This window comes from Lactuca serriola, chromosome 9 (genome assembly GCF_051521515.1).
Source record: "Lactuca serriola cultivar US96UC23 chromosome 9, Lser_US96UC23_V15, whole genome shotgun sequence".
NCBI classification, from domain to species: Eukaryota; Viridiplantae; Streptophyta; class Magnoliopsida; order Asterales; family Asteraceae; genus Lactuca; species Lactuca serriola.
The window spans coordinates 205,117,922-205,141,130 of NC_136416.1; the positions used below are offsets into that span (position 1 = coordinate 205,117,922).

Genomic DNA, 23,209 nt, shown 5'->3' on the forward strand with positions numbered 1-23,209 from the left:
TTTGAGAAGATTGGATATCCAGATTGGTGGGATACACGTCGCAAAACTATTGTTGATCAGAAAAGGCAAAATCATCCCAAACCAAAGGTAGCAAACATTAAGGTAGAATCGAGCCCCAAACCAAGTCTTAGCCTAGAACAGTACAAGAAGCTAATGAAGCAGTTGAATGATGTGTAGAAACCTGAAATCAACATGGCAAGTAATTTGGATTTTCGATTGCCTTGGGTAATCAATTCAGGGGCAACAGAACATGTTACATGTCAAAAGTCGAATTTCACTAACCTAACACACCCAAGGAATGGACTTCTAGTTAGCATTCCTAATGGTGATAAAGTTCCTATTCAAGGAATCAGAGAAGTTCAATTACCCACCAACATGAAAATAAATGATGTTTTGTACATTCCAAACTTTAGATGCAACTTATTATCATTTAGCAAAATTACCAAAGATTTTAATTGCTTTATGACATTTTTCTCTGATTTCTGTTTCGTTCAGGACTTAGGCTCGAGGAGGCTGATTGGCATGGGGAGATGTGAGAATGGTCTTTACAACATGGAAGGAATAAATAAAATGGTGGCAGTTATGGTAGTCAAGATTGATTCAGAGATATGACATAAAATGTTAGGGCATGCTTTAAACACTAAAATTTAATATATTGACTCTATAGGTAACACTTTTGGTATTGAAAATTGTGACTCGTGTATACAAGCAAAGCAAACTCGCATTCCTTTTATTGATAGTTCAATAAAAACTAGTTCGTGTTTTGATTTAATTCACTGAGTCATATGGGGAGGATATCAAGTTCCTTTGACAATTGGAGCTCATTACTTTCTCACTATTGTTGATGATTTTAGCATATCAACATGGTTATATTCGATCAAAAATAAATCTAATGCAAATACTAGTTTAATAGCATTTCATAATATGGTTAATACCCAATTTGAAAGAAGGAGTAAGAGAATTAGAAGTGATAATGGTGGTGAGTTTGTGTCGAACCAAATGTTGAATTTCTATGAAGAAAATGGAATTTTGCTTGAAACTTCATGTGTTCATACCCCACAACAAATTGGGGTAGTTGAGAGAAAACATAGGCACTTGCTTGAAATAGCTAGGGCTCTCAGGTTTCAATCGAATACACCAATAAAATTTGGGGGTGAATGCATAATGACAGCCGCCTATATTGTGAATAGGCTGTCGTCAAGAACCATTGCAAACAAAACCCCATACGAAATACTACTTGGACACAAACTATATTTTGGACAAACTATAATATGTCTTATGAATGATATATATATTTTTTTAAAGAAATCTACCATTTAGAAAAGAGAAAATTGAATTTGTGAAGGCAAAATTCTATTTTTATTATTATTAAATTTTGTGTTTTGGCTACAAAAATGAAATGGTATTTTTAAAAAGTATTACCAAAGAAATGAGAGTTATATTGTTTATTTTGTTAATGTGTGAATACGTATTTGTAAAAATATTTACAAAGAAATGAAAGTTATAATGTTTATTTTATTAAGGTGTGAATAGGACCAGAAAAATACTACTAAATTTGGTGTTAGTCCGACGTTGGTCCAAGAACAAATGACAACCGATTATAGACTATTGAATGAAAAAATATGTTTAATGCGTTGGTCCAAGGACAAGTTGTGACAACTGATTATGGACCATTGAATGAAAAAATATGTTTAATATAATATTAATGTTTGATTTGTCTAAAATATTCTTAAAGAAAAAAAATTAAGAAATGCTTCCTAGAGTTATATTTTTTCTTAGTTTTCATTTGAACCTCTTTCTCTCTTTATATATATATATATATATATATATATATATATATATATATATATATGTGTGTGTGTGTGTGTGTGTGTATGTGTGTGTTTGTGTGTGTGTGTGTGTGTGTGGGGGGGGGGGGGGGTTGTATTTAACAAAATGAATAGCCAAGACAACCTTTAGCTCAAATGGCCAAGTCGTTGGCCCTCTTTTCTTATGCGACGAGTTCAATCAGAGCCAACTTTATTTTTGTAGAATTTTTCTAATTTTAGGTAATGGGTTCAGACTTCGTTTTTAGCATTTTTCTATTTTTGTTTTCCTAATGGGTTGATGTGGCGACTCTAGTTAGCAGCCACGTTAACTAAAATCAATATAACATTTTGCCACATAGGAATGACCGGATAATATGTTAAAAATGAAAGGTTTCATGAAAACTTATAGTCTGAGATAATATGTATTTAACAAAAGGAATAGCCAAGATAACCTTTAGCTCAAATGGCCAAGTCGTTGGCCCTCTTTTCTTATGCGACGAGTTCAATCCTAGCCAACTTTATTTTTGCAGAATTTTTCTAATTTTAGGTAATGGGTTCAGACTTCGTTTTTAGCATTTTTCTATTTTTGTTTTCCTAATGGGCTGATGTGGCGACTCTAGTTAGCAGCCATGTTAACTAAAATCAATATAACATTTTGCCACATAGGAATGACCGGATAATATGTTAAAAATGAAAGGTTTCATGAAAACTTATAGTATGTATGAGATAATATGTTAAAAATGAAAGGTTTCATGAAAACTTATAGTATGGCTTTTACATGACAAAAAAGTTAGGGCTAAATTAGACATAGGTTATAAAACCAATAGTTTTTATGATAATAGTTATAACTCTTTTGCTTTGTTCTTTAAGAGTTTGAAATAAATCACATCGCTTCCAAATCTTGACAATATTTACATAATAGAACTCAATCATCTCACTTTAAATTATGTGTGCATGTGATATGAATGTATCGTATTTTAATTGATATATGCATTAATTTAACCAAAAGAAACAAATACGTTCAATATATTAATCTAGTACTATTTTGGTATTTCAATTTATATTAATTGTCCGAATAATAACAAAATACAGGAATGGTCCGAATTACAAAAATGTTTAAGTACCAAATGCGCTGATTGCCCAAACCACATAGACCATTCGTGTAATATACCCTTACCAATAAAGAAGTGTTACAACATACACTCACTCATACACACGGCGTATTCAGAACATATTAATCAGATTCGAAGTCTCCCGCCACTGATCACCGTCTCTGTCGGCCGTCACCGCCTTCCTGTAAGTTCCGTCGAGCTTTTTCTTTAGTCAAATCCAATTACTTGCAATAGCAGCCGACATTTTTTTTTGGTAGTAAATTGCTCGATGTGTATTTCCTCAACTTCGATTGATGATTATTAGTTTCTGGTCTACCGAAACAAAGACTTTTATTCGGGATTTCTATGGTAGGAAAAAAGGATTTTTCACAAATTATCGTTAGGTTTTGGATATAGATGTGATGTGGAGAAGGAATCATACATAGAATCAGAAGAAAAACTTACATTTTCCATCATACTTTATCTATGCACTGATAAAAACGTAATCGTACAGGAAGAAGGTTTAACACAGGACTTGAAGATCAAGAAATTTCAAGCGTTAGTGTCACACTGAGACAGAGACGAAAGAAAAAATGGCAATAGATCCAACTCCATTACCTGAGTCTGCTCCTTCTTGGTTTACTCCCAAAAGGTTCACGTACATTCTTCATGTTTCTTCTCTTTTCCCCCTTTCACTTCTTGATTAGATAAAAAAACAAAATCCAGCTAACTAACGTGGGAATTCACACAATGCACAGGTTGCTTGTGTTTTTCTGTGCGATCAACATGATAAATTATATAGATCGAGGAGCAATTTCCACTAATGGTGTAAATGGGAGCCCTAGAATTTGTACAGAGAGTAATGTGTGTTCAGATGGTAGTGGAATTCAGTAAGTCTGATTTTGTGTGTTATATTCATAACATCATTAGTCATATGTTCTTTAATTTTTTTTTCTACAGGGGGAGTTTTGATCTAAGCAATTTTAAAGATGGTATTCTAGCTTCTGCTTTCATGGTTGGACTTCTTATTGCATGTCCAATATTTGCATCCTTGGCCAAGAGGTAAATTTCTTTCTTTCTTTCATGGTTAGATAAATATCACATGTCTGATTTTTTTTTTTAAACTATTTTTTTTGTGTGTATATGAGCACAGCGTTAATCCTTTTAGACTTATTGGAGTTGGATTGTCGGTGTGGACACTTGCTGTAGTTGGTTGTGGGTTTTCGGTTGATTTTTGGTCGATCACTATCTGTCGAATGTAAGTTGACCATTTTACCCTTTCAAACACCATCAACCTTCATAAATTTGATTTTTTTTTCTTTTGGTGTAACTGAAATATTGTTGTTTTCAGGTTAGTTGGTGTTGGTGAAGCCTCTTATATAGGTCTTGCAGCTCCATTGATTGTTGAGAATGCTCCGGTATCTGAGGTTCTCTTTGTTACTTGCTAATTCCCACACATTTATATGTTTTGTGTTTCTAATTTAGGGAAATCTCCAGAAAAGTTTCATACTTTTAGGAATTTTTTTTAATAAAGTCCTAAATTTAAAAATAGAAAAATCTCGACTTTTTAACTTTTTTTGAATAAAAAAGCCCAAGAAACCGACTAGTTTATTCACTTAGTCATTTTTGACCTGTTCAGCTGGTAATGAGACCAAATCCTTAAATTTTCCAAAATAATGATCAAATTTCCTCAAAACTTATATATAATATATAAACATATTTTTTACATATTTATGTCTACTTTTATGTATTTTTGTACCTTTTTAAGTTTTTGTATGTATATGTTTACGTATTTTTATGTATTTTAAATATATAAATGTATTTTTTACTTATATATGTATTTTAAATGTATAAACGCATTTTTTTTACATATTTATATATGTATTTTTATGTGTTATTTTTTTATGTATTACGTGTATATATATATATATATATATATATATATATATATATATATATATATATATACGTATTTAAGCATTTTTTTAAAACTTTTTTATATAATTGGTTACATTTTTTATGTATTTTAAATTTTTAAACATATTTTTCCGTATTTATATGTATTTTTAATTATGTTACATATTTTTTATTTATTTTTTTGTATATTTTTATGTATTACATATTTATGTATTTTTTAAGATTTTTATATTGATGTTTATGTATTTTTATGTATTTCATATGAATAAATGCATTGTTTTACATATTTATAAGTATTTTTTAAGTATTTTACATATTTTTATGTATTTCTATAGTATGTTTTATTTATGTATTACGTATTTGTATGTATTTATATATATTTTTAAGTTTTTTATATAGATGTTTATGTATTTTTATGTATTTTAAATGTATAACTACATTTTTTTTACATATTTATGTATTTTTCTACCTCAAGTCATCTTCACCATTTCATCCGATTCGTCCAGTTTCTTAGAGTATGTCTAGATTGTTTTCCTACATAAAAAAAACTATGTAAAATACTTATATATATATATATATATATATATATATATATATATATATATATATATATACGTAAAAAATATGTTTATACATTTAAAATACATAAACATCTATATAAAAAACTTAAAAGATACATAAATATGTAAAAATGCATATAAATACATAATACATAAAAAAAATAGCATGCAAAAGTACATAAAAATACGTGAAATGGTTAAAAATACATATAAATAGGTTTATACATTTAAATATATATATATATATATATATATATATATATATATATATATATATATATATATATATATATATACCTAAAAATAGATATAAATACGTAAAAAAATATGTTTATACATTTTATACAAATATTGACGAAATCTGCAGAAAAGTGTCATTATTTTGGAAAAATTAACAATCTAGTCTCATGACATGCTGAACATGTCAAAAAGTTAAAAAGTCGGGACTTTTCTATTGAAAAAATAAAATTTAGGATTTTATTAAAAAATTTCCCAAAGACACTCACTTATTACTCCTTCCGTCCTAAAATTATAGTTCATTTTTCCTTTTTGGTTTGTTTCAAAATAATACTTCATTTCTAAAAATAAATAATATTTTTATCAAAATATCCTCTCATTATTATTTAACCAACTAAAGTTAGTGGTAGTTAATGTTTCCTTAATCTATCTCTTGTCTGTGGATAATAATTTTGGGACGGAGGAGTATTATTTTATTTTATTCTTTTAATTTATGGTTGCAACAATGAAACTTACATCCATTTTGTTTTATAGAGAACCTTGTGGCTGGGAATATTCCATATAAGCGTACCTGCTGGAGTTGCTATTGGTGATGTCTATGGTGGATTGGTATGCCACCATATAAGATAAGATAAAACATGCTTTCTAGCATAGTTACCTAATTCGTCCCAAACGCCTATAATTCGGTGTTCCAGACGTCCTTTTTTCATGTTCTAGCCGAGATTTCATTTTTGGCGGGAAATCGCGGACCGTGTCTCTTACGAAATAGTGGTCCTATAATGTTTCATGGAGGTCTATGACAGTGATTTCCCAAATGGTGGTGGCGTTGTTATCGTGATCCACTGTTCTTTCCGTCAATGCAATAGTGGTGCAACAGGCGATATTACAATTTAGGAAGTGATTTGTACACAACCAGGGGCGGATTTAGGTGGGGTCACCGGTGGCACCGGCAACTCCTGATTTTTCCGGCCGCAGTTAGAAAATTTTTCGAAATTTTTTAAAAATTTTACTTTTTCTACTATCGTGCAATCCCTGACTTTCTCGTGCAACCCCTACTGTGAAATCCTGCGTCCGCCCCCGCCATACACAACAATTTATGTTTTACAGAGTTGTACAATACAACATTTTAAAGCACCAATTGTTGTGTATGGAGAAAAATTGTTGTGTACGAATCACTTCCTTTACAATTTAGTCCATCTTGCGCTACTTGACAAAGAAAAATGCGTCTATGGGCTATTTAAATATAATTCTGTTCTTTCTTTTTTTAACTAGCTCAACCGAATATATGGATTTTGTTTTAATAACCCAATTGCCCAAATATCAAAAATGCAAACCTAATTAGAAAGCACACAAATTCTCCTCTTTTAATTAGAATGCATGACTAATTTCCATATTACTATATTAGAATATTATGTATTTATGCTTTATGTTTTATTTTTATTTTTATGACTTTTAATGATATTGGTTCTATATAATATAATTAGTATTAGTACTCTAATATATAAATTATATATAAATATATAATATAAATTATACATAAAAAAGCGATATACAACCGCACCGCTAAAGTTGTCAAAATCAGGATCTTAGGTATGATCGTTTTTGGGTTTGAAAGATTAGGATCGGGATCCTAAGACCCTACAAAATAAAACATAATTTTAACTAATTATTTTCAAACATTTTGTTTTCTGTTCAAAAACTATAAAAACTTCAAAACTTTAGTTACAACTTACAACACAAAATGATAAACGATAAATTGGTAAATGATAAAAGATATAAAGTTGTAAATCCAATTTTTCATTTGCATAAAAAAAGTCAAGGGAAGGTAGGATCGGATCGGATCCCGATCCTACGATAATACCTTCGATCCTACCCTAAATATGATTTGTATGCGATATGGTCGTTTTTCATACCTAGGATTTTACTTTCTTATGATCAAGATTGTGATTTTGATGGCATTGATCACCACAATTTCAAATAGTAGCCGGTGATCGTTATTTGAATTTTGACCGCGATAACTGCATCGTTTGTAATCACTGTAAAGGGAAGTTTACAAGCTCTTACACCAAAATTGTGCACTTTTTGACATTAGAAGATGTTTATGTTGGATTAGTGTCTAAGTCCATAACTATTTTGGTATGTACTTGACCCGATTATGAGCATGGTCCTTTTGGGTTGCCTTCACCATAGCAATATGTAGGATGATTTAAGGAGAGAAAGGTTTAAAATATGATTTATTAATATATTATGAGAATAATATATTAAAGGAGAAATCATATTGTTTAATTAATATTAGTCAAGAATTAATTGTTAATTAATTTTATGGCTAAAAGAGATTAATTAAACTTAGGGGACTGAAGTTGTAATTATAAGATAATTATAATTGGGCTATGGATCACCTAATAATATATAGGTTGGACGAATTCTATGGGAAGCCCATTAGAAATTGTCCAAGGGATATGTTTAAGGAGTCCATGGGCTGCTTAGGGCCTAAGCAGTCAAATTAGGGTTTCCTAGTTGTAAACCCTAATAGCCTACATGTATATAAAGGGCCCCTATGCCCCAAAAACGTGGACAACACTTCAATTAGGGTTTCCAGCCGTTTTTGGTGCCTCCCCTCTCTTCTCCTCTTCATCCAAGTTGCATAAGGTGTTTGTGACTCCATTAGAGGTGCAACACTTGAGGCACTAAGCTTTCTAAGGCCTATTCAAGCAAGGAATTAATTGTTATTACTATATAACAATTAAAGGTAATTCTATAAACCCTAATTCAGTTTATAATATGTTAGATCTAAGGTTATTAGTCTTGGATTCAAAGCATGTACAATAGAGAAACCTAGATCCAAGCATTAGGGTTTGTATGAGCACATATGATTGTTCTTATGCCTTAAAAACCATCAGTGGTATCAGAGCCTTGATTGGTTTCAGTTGTATTTGATGCTTATATGTTTTATGAATTTGACATATTAGGGTTTATGGCTAATAAACCCTAAAGGCTAGGTAATTTTCGCAATTAGGGTTGCAAAACCCTTGATGGCGATTTTTGCTAGGGTTTCCCAAATCCTTTCCTTAGCCTCCAAGATTTTGAAATCTAGGGTTATCCAACCCTTGGATTTCGAAATTACCTCCTTCCCCAAGGTTAGATCCTAAATTTTAGGGATTTGGATAATCCCATATCTTGTAATAATCTTTTAATTGTTAAATATGGTAATTAAAGATCTTGAATTATCCCATCCCTTATTTTCGAGATTTAGAGAGGGATTCAAGGGATTAGGATATCTTAGATGTATAATTGGTAATTATCCTCATGATCTAGATAATCCCTTGTGATTTAATAATTTAAATTAATTGGTTAATTTATGGTAATTATTAAATCAAGAGTTTTAATATTTAAAATTTTAATTTAAATGTCTTAAATTCGAAAATTTTAAGTGAGATTAAAACCTAATTGTTTTGAAGAGTTTCAAAACTTGCCCTCAAGTTTTGGAATTTAAATTGTTGATTAAAAGTTAATTTTGAAAGTCTAAATTCCAAAACCCTGATTTTGAAAAGTTCAAATTAAACCCTTATGGTTTTATTAAATTAATTAAGTGTATAATTAAAAGAAATTTAATAAATCCATAATGATTTTGGTTAATTAAAAGTATAATTTAAACCACCTAGTATTTTAAAAGTGTAAAATACACCCTTATACTATATATAACATTAAAAGTTTAATATTATATATGTATAACTAACAATTCAGTCTTACCGTTAGTAGGCCTCATTCACGAAGCTGGTCTATAAGGGGTGTTTAAGGAAATTGCCTATAAAATGGCGATTGAATGGGTATCCACTCTTACCCACCGCACTCTTGACTAGTGGAGGGTCGTTAGCCGAACGGGTAGGATAGGACAGAAACCTTCCATTATAAGTATAATGAAGTACAAAGTAACTAAATGCTTTTTCAAATTCCCAAATCATAGTTACTTTAGGAAAAATGTGAAATTGTATGCTAATCCATAGAATTACACTTCGTACCCCTGTCAAACGTTAGTGGAGCGTGTGTGGTTAACCGGCACACTAATTTGGGGATGACATTGGTAGCGAAGGGTGACTCGATGTTTGTTATAGATCAATGGAGCGTGTGTGGCTAACCGGCACATTGATTAGGTGATTGTAGCATTGGGTGCACCACGTGATTCGTATGGTTATTCACACCTTGTTTGTGATCCTCGGCATCCCAGTCACAAATAGTAGGGCATAATCGAGATTAAACATGCCATTGAAAAGTTCAATGAATCTCAAAAGATCTAGGAGTTTCAATTCATTTAAAACTTAATCTTCCTTTTCGTTTTTCATGGTGGAAATTGGTAAATCGTCATTTACCTACCTTCAAATATTCTGCAACTAGATTCCGGCATCCCTCTTCTAGGTCGTAGAGTATTGTGTTGGATCCTAGTTTGGTGTTTCATTTGGGTGTTACATCAAGAATTCTAATCAACATAACTTGAATTTTCTCCCGTTTAGTAGATGTCTGAATCTTACAATGGTCTTCCCAAATCCCATGGAACAAGTTTTCCAAATGAAGATGACGTTCCGAGATACGATCAAGGAAATGAGAGTCATGCTTCACTTCCTCCACCTCCTCTAATTGTTCTCCCTGACCCACAAGTTCAAAGGCTTGAAAATTCAAGCTCATTCAAGCCCTTTTGGCAAGTAAACACGAAGATGGGAAACCTGTGTGTGCACACGTCTTAGAGATGAAGTCACACATTGATAGGTTAAGCAGGTTGGGTGTCGAGATTTCAAGCGAGTTGGCTGCTGACTGGGTTCTTCAGTCACTTCCTGAATCATATAGTGAGTTCGTTAGAGAGTACTATATGATGGATCACGACGTGACCCTTATTGATCTCACCTATTTGCTTATAGCTGCTGAATCAGCAATGATTTGGCGTGCTAATCAAGAAAACTTGTCTGGTGAATCAAACTCTCAAACTTCAATGGACACTGGTAACATTGGAAGTGCAGAAAGAATTAAGTCTGTGATTGTCCGATGTGCTGTGCCAAAGGAGTCCATTTGCTTTTATTGCCAAGAGAAGGGGCATTGGAGACGAAGCTGCCCAAATTACCTGAGAGATCTAAGAGATGGGAGAGTCAAGTCGTTTGGCTCCACTTCAGGTAAAATCCATTATCTAACTCTTTTAAGTTCCTATTCTAGGTTCTTAATACATGATGTGATAAGATTGCATTTTGATGTTTTGTAGGATCGAAGAAAAGAGAGGAAGCTTAAGGGAAGAAGTGAGCTGAATCTGATCGTGAAGAAATGGATTTCGATCGCATTACTTGAAGATTGGATTCTTGAGCTACTACTTGGAGTTAGAATAGATTGTTAAGAAATATGTAATAACATAGTTTTTCAATTGAGTTGAATTGTAAGGACAAAATTTTTCCGCAATAAAATGAATTTTGACTTTATTTATCCTTGCAATGGCATGTATGAAAGAATTAATGTTTGAATGTTTCTATTATTAGCAATAATGGGTTTGATTCTTAATTGTGTTATTTGTGGAAATGTCAAAATTTTACCAAATAGGGAGAGTTTCTCATCACCCAAGTTTCAATTGGACAGAAACTTGGAATCATGCAATGTGCATTGTATGATGAATGAAAAACTTTCACATTTGGGAAACTTAGACTAATTCGTTGGCAAAGTGTCAATTGGAGGACTAGGAGATCGAGTACACTAGGTCGTACGTTGATCAAGTCTACCACAAGAGTGACAAAGATATTCGTCATGATTTACTAAAGTTTAGTAAATATGGTTATACTTATAAGATTAAGTATAATTCTAAGTTGATTGAAAGAGTTTCAATGAATAGTAGAACGAATAAAGAAGAATCAAGTAGGCAGAAAGATAAAAGTTTCTCTATTCTAAGAAGAAGGGAGAGTACCTTTTATTGTGTTTTATGATAAGTCTTTATGATTAAGAAACATGTCTCAATTGATCCTCTAAGTGAGTCTTAGTGCAATTGCATGTCTAAGAAGAGGAATCGAGAATTGTAGAAATGGTTAAATCAAAGAGTCAATCATACTTCGTTCCAATATCAAGTCTTAGAGTCATACTCCAAGATTGTGACATTGAGTGACAAGTCTTAAGTAGGTTTATAACACTCATCAAATGTGGAATTTGGAAAAATTTTCTTATTCTTGCACATTAGAAATTGGTAAGTTGTGATGTCTTGGATAAGACAAAGACCAACCAGGACCAATTTGTGAAGTGTTTTGTCTTGATAAGAACTACACTAACTCTTGAATATTTGCTTTGTCAAGAAATGTTTCTTGACAAGAGAATCGTATATGTCAAGGAGTCAGTGGAAGTATTAATGGTCTTGAAAGGTTTCAAGAACAAATCAAGAATAAACCTTATCGATCATCACTAGCACACGACTTGAGGTTTACAACCTATCGTGCTGACATTATTTTGTTTCTGTGCCATTCCAATTGAGTTAATTGTGTATATGAGTTCTATAAGTTCTCATTTGAATGCATACTAACGCCTTAGTCGATGGAAAGTACATTGATATGAAAGGACAAGTAACTAAACTACTTGGAAGACATGGTGGGCACTCGTGTTACCATAAGGCAAGAAATCAAGATTAAGAAAGTTCAGTCCATATGAATTTGGATTTGTCGCAAACCTTGATTTTGGCTAATTCACATGGATAGGAATTCATACACCGTAAGATCTAAGTGTCATAAGATTCCCTCCTTCATGAAAATGACTGTGAGGAAATGCTTTCACTAAGAGAGATCTTAAGAAGATAGCAATTGTGAAAATTGTATTCTCAAATTCGATTATGGTTACGGCATCCCTTTCCATAGTTCGAATTGTGAGATTTGGCAGTTAGTTTGAACATTTGGAACTTAGTAACATAAGTTCTGAATTGTTTAAGCACACATATGAGCTATCTAAGGCAAAGGTGTATAAAATTAAGAAGCTTAGATAAAGGCTTATCGAAGCATCTTGTATTAGAAATATGAATTTCAGAAATTCAGTAGACATTGTTTTCTGGAAGTTCATTTGTTTTCTGAATACATGTCAAAGCTAGTGGGAGCATAAGTGTTATGCTTATATGATAATAATCATGATAGTGGGAGCATAAGTGTTATGCTTGTATGATTATTATGACGAGTATTGCAAGTTAGCAATATTAATTATAGAAAAACAAAGATTCAATTTGCAAAGTTGCATGGGTTGAAAAGTTGTTTTAATATAATTAAGGGAGAGAATATTATACTTCGTTTCAATATCTAAAGCTTAGATTGAGAAATTTTAATACTTTCAGTCAAAGGATACATTGTGTGTTCTTAAAATTCGATTATGATTACGGCATCCCTCTTCATAGTTCGAATTGTGAGAACATGACACATAAAATATTATGGCAAAAGATTGGTAAAGTATCATATCTTTATGTAAGACATTATGCATTGTGTCCCATACGCTTCGGGTATAGGATCGATTGAAAATGCTATAATATTTTACCATTCTAAAATTTTCTAAATGTCTAGCGCATTAAGAGGGAAAAAGGACTAGAATTGGTTTTGACTAAAATAATTAAACAACTATCAAAGGATGATCCAAAGTTCGCTGAGGATTGGTCGCTTGTGAGTAGTTGGAAGTATGGTATTGGATGGACCATATCGACATTATTATGAATAGATAAGATTCTATTAAGAATGAGTTGTCATATGGAAAATATGGAAATGTTTCCATATTGGGAGTTGGATATTAAGAATCTATGTCTAGATTAGAAACTTTTATGCAAGAAGGATGTTCAAAGGAATGTACTTTGAATGTGAGACTTCACGTCTATGGAATTGTCATGTAACAATTTCTAAGAAAGCACTTTGTAATTTCATTAGCCAAGTGTTGGTGACTTTTGTGCTATGACTTTACGAAAGGATCGTTGCATAAAATGTTAGAATCTAGCATATTCTAGTAGTGCCAAGAACCTTGTGTTCTTACACTAATGATAAGGATTGGGAATTGTGAAATTAGCATCATTAAAAAGGTTTTTCAATGATCTATTTCACAAAGTAAGGACCATAGGAAACATAGTGTGCATGCTTTATGCATGGGACAGCTGTTGTTGTAATTTAAGTAATAAGTTGATTTTCTGAAACAGTAAACGATAATAATGAGTAATCAATATGGTGGTTAAATAGAAATGTTTTATTTACTCTCACAAGTTTGAGGCCATATAGGATTAAATATTATTGTTATGTTTCAATTTGCATGTTTTGACTTCCATAATAACTAGGTTATTCAAACATCCACAGTCGGTCATACGTTGGAAGTAAGTATGAAGGAAGACTGTCATGAATCTGTCTGTAGATTGTCTGAAGTGTTTAGACATGGCACAAGTTTGCTGCAGAGTTCATGAGTGCTTTGATAAGATTAGAGTATTGGATTAAACCCACGCTCACTTGGATCACTTCATGGTTTTATCACGAGTGATTAGTGAGACGATAATATTGTATATTCTTGAAACCGAGACGTGTGAGTTGTTATTTGTTGGTCGGTTACACATTGATAATAAGTAAACGCACCAGTAACTTGGTGTTATAAAACTTATTGTTGTGTGTGATTTGATTAATAAATGCAAGCGAGCATATGAGTCGAAGTTTATCCATTCCTTTTACCCAAAGTAGGATAAAAGCGATATCTATGGGCCTCTCGATGATTTAGTGATGACACCTAAGCGCTTGGCCAAGCCGGGACTAAGTTAATGTCTTAAATTGTAGTCTGTTATCAGTCGTCATAAATCGGAAGTCGGGAAACAGTATAGAGAGAATGATTGAAATTCATGTCTTTTGTCTATACGATATCTTGAGAATGGAGGAATATATAATCCCTTATCTAGAGGACACGCTATCTGATAAGATCAGAGTTGGCAGCGGCTTTTGAAAGCTACGATTGCTGATCAGGTTCTGAAGTCATACGGAAAATAGTTATTAGACTTATCCAAGTGGGAGACTGTTGGATTAGTGTCTAAGTCCATAACTATTTTGGTATGTACTTGACCCGATTATGAGCATGGTCCTTTTGGGTTGCCTTCACCATAGCAATATGTAGGATGATTTAAGGAGAGAAAGGTTTAAAATATGATTTATTAATATATTATGAGAATAATATATTAAAGGAGAAATCATATTGTTTAATTAATATTAGTCAAGAATTAATTGTTAATTAATTTTATGGCTAAAAGAGATTAATTAAACTTAGGGGACTGAAGTTGTAATTATAAGATAATTATAATTGGGCTATGGATCACCTAATAATATATAGGTTGGACGAATTCTATGGGAAGCCCATTAGAAATTGTCCAAGGGATATGTTTAAGGAGTCCATGGGCTGCTTAGGGCCTAAGCAGTCAAATTAGGGTTTCCTAGTTGTAAACCCTAATAGCCTACATGTATATAAAGGGCCCCTATGCCCCAAAAACGTGGACAACACTTCAATTAGGGTTTCCAGCCGTTTTTGGTGCCTCCCCTCTCTTCTCCTCTTCATCCAAGTTGCATAAGGTGTTTGTGACTCCATTAGAGGTGCAGCACTTGAGGCACTAAGCTTTCTAAGGCCTATTCAAGCAAGGAATTAATTGTTATTACTATATAACAATTAAAGGTAATTCTATAAACCCTAATTCAGTTTATAATATGTTAGATCTAAGGTTATTAGTCTTGGATTCAAAGCATGTACAATAGAGAAACCTAGATCCAAGCATTAGGGTTTGTATGAGCACATATGATTGTTCTTATGCCTTAAAAACCATCAGTTTAACCATGGTTAGAGATCAAGAAAGGCATGAAAGACTTTTGAAGAATGTAAAAGAAGCAGGAAATTTTGCTCTCTCAAAGTGTTTGAAGAATTTAGTACTCTTTAAAAAATTTATCCTTTAGGAAACACATAGAAGAATCTTTTGGCATATTAGAGAGAAACGCGGTGGACTTGATGATGATTCGATGATTGTGTGCTAATGGAATTCCTTTTCAATGTGTCACCTAACTCGCAATTTCTAGAAATGGTTAGTGCCATCAAGAATACACCGGATGGATACAAACCCCCATCATGTCTAAAAGCGAGAACCTTATTATCTGATGAATGTGTTAAAGATGTTGAGAAAGAGCTCCGGTTAAAGACACATGATATGCACAAGGAGTCTCAATCGTATTAGATTGGTGGTTTAATGTTACACATAACCCTCTATCAATGTTCTTGCGCTTAATTTGCATGGTGCAATATTTATGTACTCGGAAGACTTCTACGGGGTGAAAAAAAAGGGGGTAGCAATTTCTAAGTTTCTTCCTGGAGCCACTGATAGCATTGGACCAAGCAATGCGTTACACGTTGTAACAGACAACACAACTAATTGCAAAAAGGTTGGGTGGGAAATCGAGAAGGTATACATATATATTTTTGGTTCCTTTTTGTGTGCACACTTTAAATATGATCTTTAAAGACTTGGCTATCAAATTTTATTAGCTAACCTCAACATATAAGTAAGGTAAGGAAATTGTCAAGTATTTTCTTAACCACACCCATGGCTTACATTTTTTTTAGAGAAAACTCAATATTGGAGTTATTGAAGGTTGCAAAGACATGTTATTGAATTATAGGAAGGCCCTTTCCATGACTATCATTCTCAATTCTTGGCGGGAATGGGTAAAAAATGGGAACGAAAACATTCGAATAGTTGGGCAAAAGTCACTAATACAATTAAGGATTACGAGTTTTCGGAAGATGGTGAGAATATTTTGGCTATTACAAAACCCCCATATTTTGCTAATTAAGTTTTGTGATGGTGAAGGTCCCAAAATGGGAGAAATGTATGAAAGAATGGACAACATAAAAGAATGGACAACATGCTAGGTGAGCTCAAAGATAATATGTTGGAAAATAAATATTCAAGTTATTACCTTCAAGTTGGAAATATTGTTGTGGCTAGATGGAAAAGATGCCAATCCCACTTTATTGTGTGGGGATTGCTTTAAGTCCTAAATTTTATGATAATTATTATCTAGAGAACTTGGCACCCGGTGACATGGAAAGAAAAGCTCCTAACCAAAACATAAAGATTTTAGTCGGTCTTATGGAAGTGTTTCATAGGATTGCAGAAATTAAAGAAGAAAGGATGTTACGAGAATAATTTGCGACATTTCATATGAAAAAGGAATCTACTCTAAAGCCGCAACGCAAGCCGATGTCGTGACAATGGATGAAGTTGATTGGTGGGCTACATATGGATCGGAGACTTCAAAATTGGCAGAAGTAGCAATAAAGTACTCTACCAACTGATTAGTAACTCTTCAGCACAGAGAAATTGGAGTACATACTTGTATATCCATAGTGTCCAGCGAAATCGTTTAAATGTCTAGAGAGCGGATAAACTTCTCTTTATTCATTTTAACATTAGACATCAATCATGTTTTTAGGATTCTTATAAATCCATTCCCCACAAGAAGTGGGTCATCAATCTAGAAAATGCACACACACACACACACACACACACACACATATATATATATATATATATATATATATATATATATATATATATATAAGGTTCAAGTCTTTGATAAAAATATTTTTTTTACAAACACGAGATGTGTCCCATCTTGTCAAATCTTTTTGGTTGGGACATAAGACTATTTTTTTTTTCCATTCGCTTCAGTCTCATTCTAATGAATGTCATAACATATTCGGTTCTGTTTATTGATTTATAGGTTGGAACTGGTTTAGGTTGGCGCTATGCATTTTTTGGCGAAGCAATTCTAATGCTTCCATTTGCTATTTTGGGTTTTGTAATGAAACCTTTGCAAATGAAAGGTACATTTAACAATTTCTATTAAATTAGTATTTTATTAACATTAAGATAACGCCTTTTTTCAATATACTTTAACAAGTTCCATGTTTATGTAGGCATGTCAAATGCAAAAATCATCCCAAGGTTCTTAAATGAAGAGTTCTCAAAGAAAGATTACAGGTCTTTCACACAGCAATATTGTATAAAAGTTTCATCTGTAAAACCTTTTTTTATATTATTTACACCGGAATTTTTTTCAGCTATGTTTCATATACATTAAATCAGTTATCAAGATTTGGGCAAGATATGAAGGCTCTTTTGAGTGAGAAAGTATATGTTGTAAATGTTCTAGGTAATTAATATTCTTCAATCTCAACTATTGTTCACTTAATTTATTATTTGATTTTCTAATTTTTAATGGATTTTTAGGTTACATAGCGTATAATTTCGTCTTTGGTGTATATTCATATTGGGGCCCAAAAGTTGGTTATAACATATATCAAGTGGTAACAACATTTTATATAGAAACCAAAATTAGTATGCAAGAAATAAACATATATATTTTGGCTTCCCACATTTGGATTTTTCATATTTTACAGGACAATATTGATTTATTATTTGGAGGAATCGTAGTTGTTGGTGGAATTGTGGGGACAATAGGAGGAAGTCTTATTTTGGATCGCATAAATTCGACAATCCCCAATGCTTTTAAGGTACATATTTATATTTATTAATAATAGAGTAAATTACACGAATCGTCTCTCGTGCAGGTGTCAAAATGCACGTTCAATATTGTTTTCAAAAATTAACTCGGACCATCCGGTATGTTTAAAAGCTGTACATTTGGTTATGTTGTTAATGATGTTAAGTTTTTGTTGTTAAACCATGGTAAATTGACATATTTACCCTTATTTTTACAGAAAAATTATTTAAAAAAAATAAAAACTAATTTAAACCATAACACGCCACCCCCACAACCAAGGAACCAAATCTTGTTACAAACCCCAACTCGTTCAATTTCCATTTCTTTGAAGTTCTTGTTCTTGAAGAAAGTAAGATTTTATTTCATTTTCATTTCTAACATTCCCTCCATTTCATTAATCTATAGTAAGAAAATAAGAAATTTCCAGATTTGATTAATACATACAAGAAATCAAGTGATATCAAAGCCCTACTAAAGACCAATAACCATAAATCACTGGAAGAAAGATAAAAAGAACACATGTTCGTAAAGAAAAACTCGATTAGGTTTTGATTTTTGAAGTCCACACAAATTGAAACTAAAACCTATATTCCACCATTAAAACTTTTAGACTGAAACAAAGAAGAAAAAGTGGGTTTGATTTTCTATTGTTGAAACCCATCGAATCTGAATCCATCATTAACATAGTGGTGGGGTGAAAAAACCGAAGACACCGATCATCTTTTGGGACCGGCCTTCGAGCTAGTTTTGAAGAAGAAAAAAAAGATTATGAAATTTTCTTCCCATATATATATATATATATATATATATATATATATATATATATATATATATATATATACATATATATGTATATATATGTATATATATATATATATATATATATATATATATATATATATATATTTTAAATCTAGGTTATGTTTTCTTAAATCTTGGTTGTTTTCTAGGTTTTTTTATTCTTACTTTGTTTTTATGTATTTTTTATTTTAATTGATGAAGTATTTTTATTTTAATTAATTTTTGTGTTTTTTAATCATTTATGAAAATTATATTTACTTTTTTAAATATAAATCTTAAAAATCAATTATTTTTATTTAAAAATAAAAATAAAAGTGAAAGGTAGTGAAAAGTGACAATTTCCTATCTTTGTTGGTGAGGGAAAAGATAGTGAGCTTTCAGGGAAAGGAGAGTAAGTGAAAGGTGACGTGACACTCAAAAAATGAAAGATGTTTCCCATACATACCATGTGGTCTAACGCGGGAGATGAGAGAGTCAATAGAGTTAGGGTTATTTTTTTTTTTATTGTCTTTCTTTTAAAGTTAAAAGATTAAAATGCCTTAGGCGTTTGGGTCACTTAATGGAAAAACAAACGGCTAACGATATTAGGGATGAAGCACATAACTTTTAAACATATTAGGGACGGTCCAAGTTAATTTTTGAAAATATGGGCTGAACATGTCATTTGGCAAATGCATGAAGGATGATTCGTGTAATTTACTCTTAATAATATTTCAAGTACATAACATGTCATAACAAAACATGTTGTACTATGTTTTGAGACTAAGACAGAAAATTCTGTCCCACCCAAGAAACATAGGAAGGAAAATTTGTGGTTTATATTGGTTGATTGATATATATATATATATATATATATATATATATATATATATATATATATATATATATATATACCTTTTGCAGTTACTTTCCATAGCAATATTTTTTGGAGCAATATTTTGCTTTAGTGCCTTTTGTTTCAGCAACATATACGTTTTCTTGGTTCTCATTTTAATTGGGGAGATTCTTGTTGATGCCAGTCAGGTAAATTGAAATTAACTTGTTGCGTATTTGAATTAGTGCTCAATGCAAGTAATAATAATGTACTTTCATTGATTTGTTTCTTAGAGCATCCCATTTTCATTTCTTCCTTTTGCTACATTGTACTTTGAAAAACAACTATTTATAGTAAGATCATCCATGGAAAAAAAACAAATTTTATTGCTATATTTTAAGCCACTGTTGCAGTTCACTTATAAATGAAGGGGTAAAACAGGAAAGATGCCTAAAGAATAAGCTCCTGGGTTAAATGGTTATTAAGTAATTTAGTAATACAAGTTTTGTTTTCAAAGTAGGAGCATGATAGTTGTGGGTTATCGTTTCAGTTTGCAGAGAGTTATTCTCTTGTAGGGGATCCTTGGCTTCTCGAACGGCTAGACTTATACTTTCAATCATTAACAAACATTTGAATATCAATATGTTCTTGTTTTTTCAATTCAATTCGTGATTACACTTGTTGATTTAGGGAGATCATAGCAATCAACATGGCTCCTAATACTAGAACTAACATTCAAAGAATCGAGGAGATTGGAAGGTTGTTTATCAAAGTATAATGTTCTATTATGAAAAAAAGATATTGAAAACACAATCCCTTGATTAGGTGGATTTTTCACAATACAATGCTTTAAGAAGAAAAAGTTAAAAGTACAATGTTGTAATAAAAATAAAATAAATTGCAATTTCTTGCGTTTAGCCATTTGAATATTATCATGTATCATGTATCACAGTAATATTCTTTAGATTCTGATAAAAACACAAATAAAAAATAATAACAGGGTCCGGTGAATCTTGTGTGTCTCAATTCTGTTAAACCAAGTTTACGACCATTATCAATGGCAATCTCTACTGTGTCAATTCACATCTTTGGTGACGTGCCCTCCCCCCCACTTTTTGGAATCCTACAGGTTTGAAAATTACCTATTTATTTCTTTCTTTATTTAATATTCTTTGTTTTGAATTTATCAACGATTCTTTATGTGTGACACAGGACAAAGTTGATAACTGGAGGACATCTATTTTGATCTTAACGTCAATATTGTTTTTAGCAGCCGGAATATGGTTTATAGGTAAGCGCATTTTCATCTTTTTGTACAAATGAAATAAAGATCGACTTTTTCTTTTGATGTGGTATGTTTGTTTTTTACAGGTATCTTTCTTCATAGTGTCGATAGATATGAAGAAGACAGCGAGCATTTGGGGAGACGTGTTGAGCAGCCAGATATGTCACATTTGCTTGAATCTGAGGTGGCTAATGGAGATATTACTTCTGCTTTATTATGAAAAAGGAAAGATGAAAAGATTAATGGAGTTGACACGTGGTATACTGATACCGGATATATCACTATGTGTCACTATGTGTATTGTAAAATATCTATAGTTTTTCTCTGTTTTTTATACCAATAAAGATGAAAAGCTACTTGGTCATAGACTAAGGAAATATGTATTTAAGATATTTAAAAGATTGATTAATATTTATAGCTCTAATAAAATGCGGCTACTTTCATCAACAAATCCTAAAACGTGATTATATTTAGACAAATTTCATGAATGATTTTTTTGGGTTTAAAATATTCCTTTTAAACGGTTTTTTTGGAACTCTTTTTTTATTAGTGATCTTTTGGACAAAAATGGCATGCAAATAATCATTATATATAACGTCCATTAAAGAGAAATGAAAATTGTCATTTGTGAGATTTTCTAGATCTTAATATAAATATGAAATGACAAGACTACATCATGGTCTCTATGGTATGTATTGTTTATTTTAATTTACATTTTTTTCAATTTTGGTCTAAATTTCAATTTTTTTTTGGATCGGTGGTCGTTTTGAGCTGGTTTCGTTGAATATTTAGTGTCTCTGGATATTGAAATGACTGTAATAATCTTGGCGTATTTATTTTCTCTTTTTCTTTCATTTATTTTAAATCTAATACTTATTTATTTATTTTAATAATCTACTCTACCTCCTCTAATAAACAAAACCTTATTATGCCACTTGTCATATTCTAAGACTAGGTGTGAAACCCGTGTATTACACGAGTTTATTAAAAGAAAGTTTTAGTAACCACAAAAACCATGTTCATAAAAAAATAAGTAACAATTGAGTTTGTAACCTTTTGATAAACCGTATGGATTATTTATGTAATTTGGTCTAAATTAATCTATACTAATAAAATTAATTAATATGAATTCACAAATGGAATTTATTATCTACATTAATATACATATACATTAATTAATATATTAATACAAAGAGGAATTCAAAAATAGAAAGTTATTATGTATATTAATTAATATATTTATAGAATTAATTAATATGAGGTGACATTTAATAGATGAGATTTGAATAAAAAACAAAAAAACTATAAAAATGACAAGTGTATATTAAATAATTCAAAAAAATCTAGAAAATGACAAGTGTCAAAATGAAAGAGAATAGGACATGTGGCAAAATCATTTTTATTTATTAGGGTAGATGTTGATTTGCCACATGTCATAATTCCAAGCTATTATTCATAAAAAACGTCCAACACCTCACAAGTAAATCAATTGTTTTTCAAATTTTGAAAAAGAATAACCATATCCAAATTTATTTTCGATATGTTTGTTATACCAATGCAAAATTGCAATTAAATATGTCAGGTTTTTAATTTATCTCATAAAATCTGGCCCATAAAATCTGGGATTTTATCATGGTAAATACCTAAAACTACCTATTATATAGCAAATTCTCCAATTAAACATCATCAGAAAACCATGACTCCTTCATTAAAATTCAGAAAAAAATGCTTTCACATCGTCAATCATCAGGATTTCTGCAGAAGATACATCAAAGAAAATCAGGTTAATACATCATCAATCAACACTAAGAATGATCTGTTTCGATTTATACCATTGTTAGTTGTTTGTGCATGTGTAATCATCTAATGATTCTTCTTCCTGTATGAATTTCTGTAAAGTATTAGCTGTTAATCATTCTGAAATTGTAATTTTATGTAATGTGTGTAACGATTTCATGTTTTGCAATGTTGTATTTCAACTATACATACTAGAAACACCTAAAAATCATATTTTAATAAATAAATCATATTGCTGGCATATTTCTCAAATGACTATGCAGTCTTTTATTGGTGAAATACTTTTCTACAAAAATAAACTATAAATATAGCACTGTAATGCTCTATATGTTCCATTTAAGTAAAGTAAAA

General features: G+C 31.3%; 1 protein-coding gene across 1 annotated transcript; it reads left to right on the forward strand.

The window, feature by feature from the left end:
* Nucleotides 1-2,968: 2,968 nt before the first annotated feature.
* Nucleotides 2,969-21,446, forward strand: LOC145072362 (putative sphingolipid transporter spinster homolog 2). Its single transcript, XM_079018776.1, has 16 exons — nucleotides 2,969-3,104; nucleotides 3,414-3,551; nucleotides 3,658-3,789; nucleotides 3,860-3,961; nucleotides 4,053-4,157; nucleotides 4,251-4,326; nucleotides 6,148-6,222; nucleotides 17,379-17,481; nucleotides 17,575-17,602; nucleotides 17,719-17,810; nucleotides 17,888-17,964; nucleotides 18,058-18,171; nucleotides 19,866-19,985; nucleotides 20,777-20,905; nucleotides 20,989-21,067; nucleotides 21,148-21,446. The coding sequence occupies exons 2-16, from the start codon at nucleotides 3,493-3,495 to the stop codon at nucleotides 21,279-21,281; spliced, it is 1,425 nt and encodes a 474-aa protein (XP_078874902.1). The 5' UTR covers nucleotides 2,969-3,104; nucleotides 3,414-3,492; the 3' UTR covers nucleotides 21,282-21,446.
* Nucleotides 21,447-23,209: the final 1,763 nt, after the last annotated feature.

Bases quoted from the DNA above. Each gene is read 5' to 3' on its own strand.
- LOC145072362 (XM_079018776.1), top strand. From the start codon at position 3,493: ATGGCAATAGATCCAACTCCATTACCTGAGTCTGCTCCTTCTTGGTTT. The intron at 3,552-3,657 runs GTTCACGTACAT...CACAATGCACAG, and splicing joins TCTTGGTTTACTCCCAAAAG to GTTGCTTGTGTTTTTCTGTG. The intron at 3,962-4,052 runs GTAAATTTCTTT...ATATGAGCACAG, and splicing joins TTTGCATCCTTGGCCAAGAG to CGTTAATCCTTTTAGACTTA.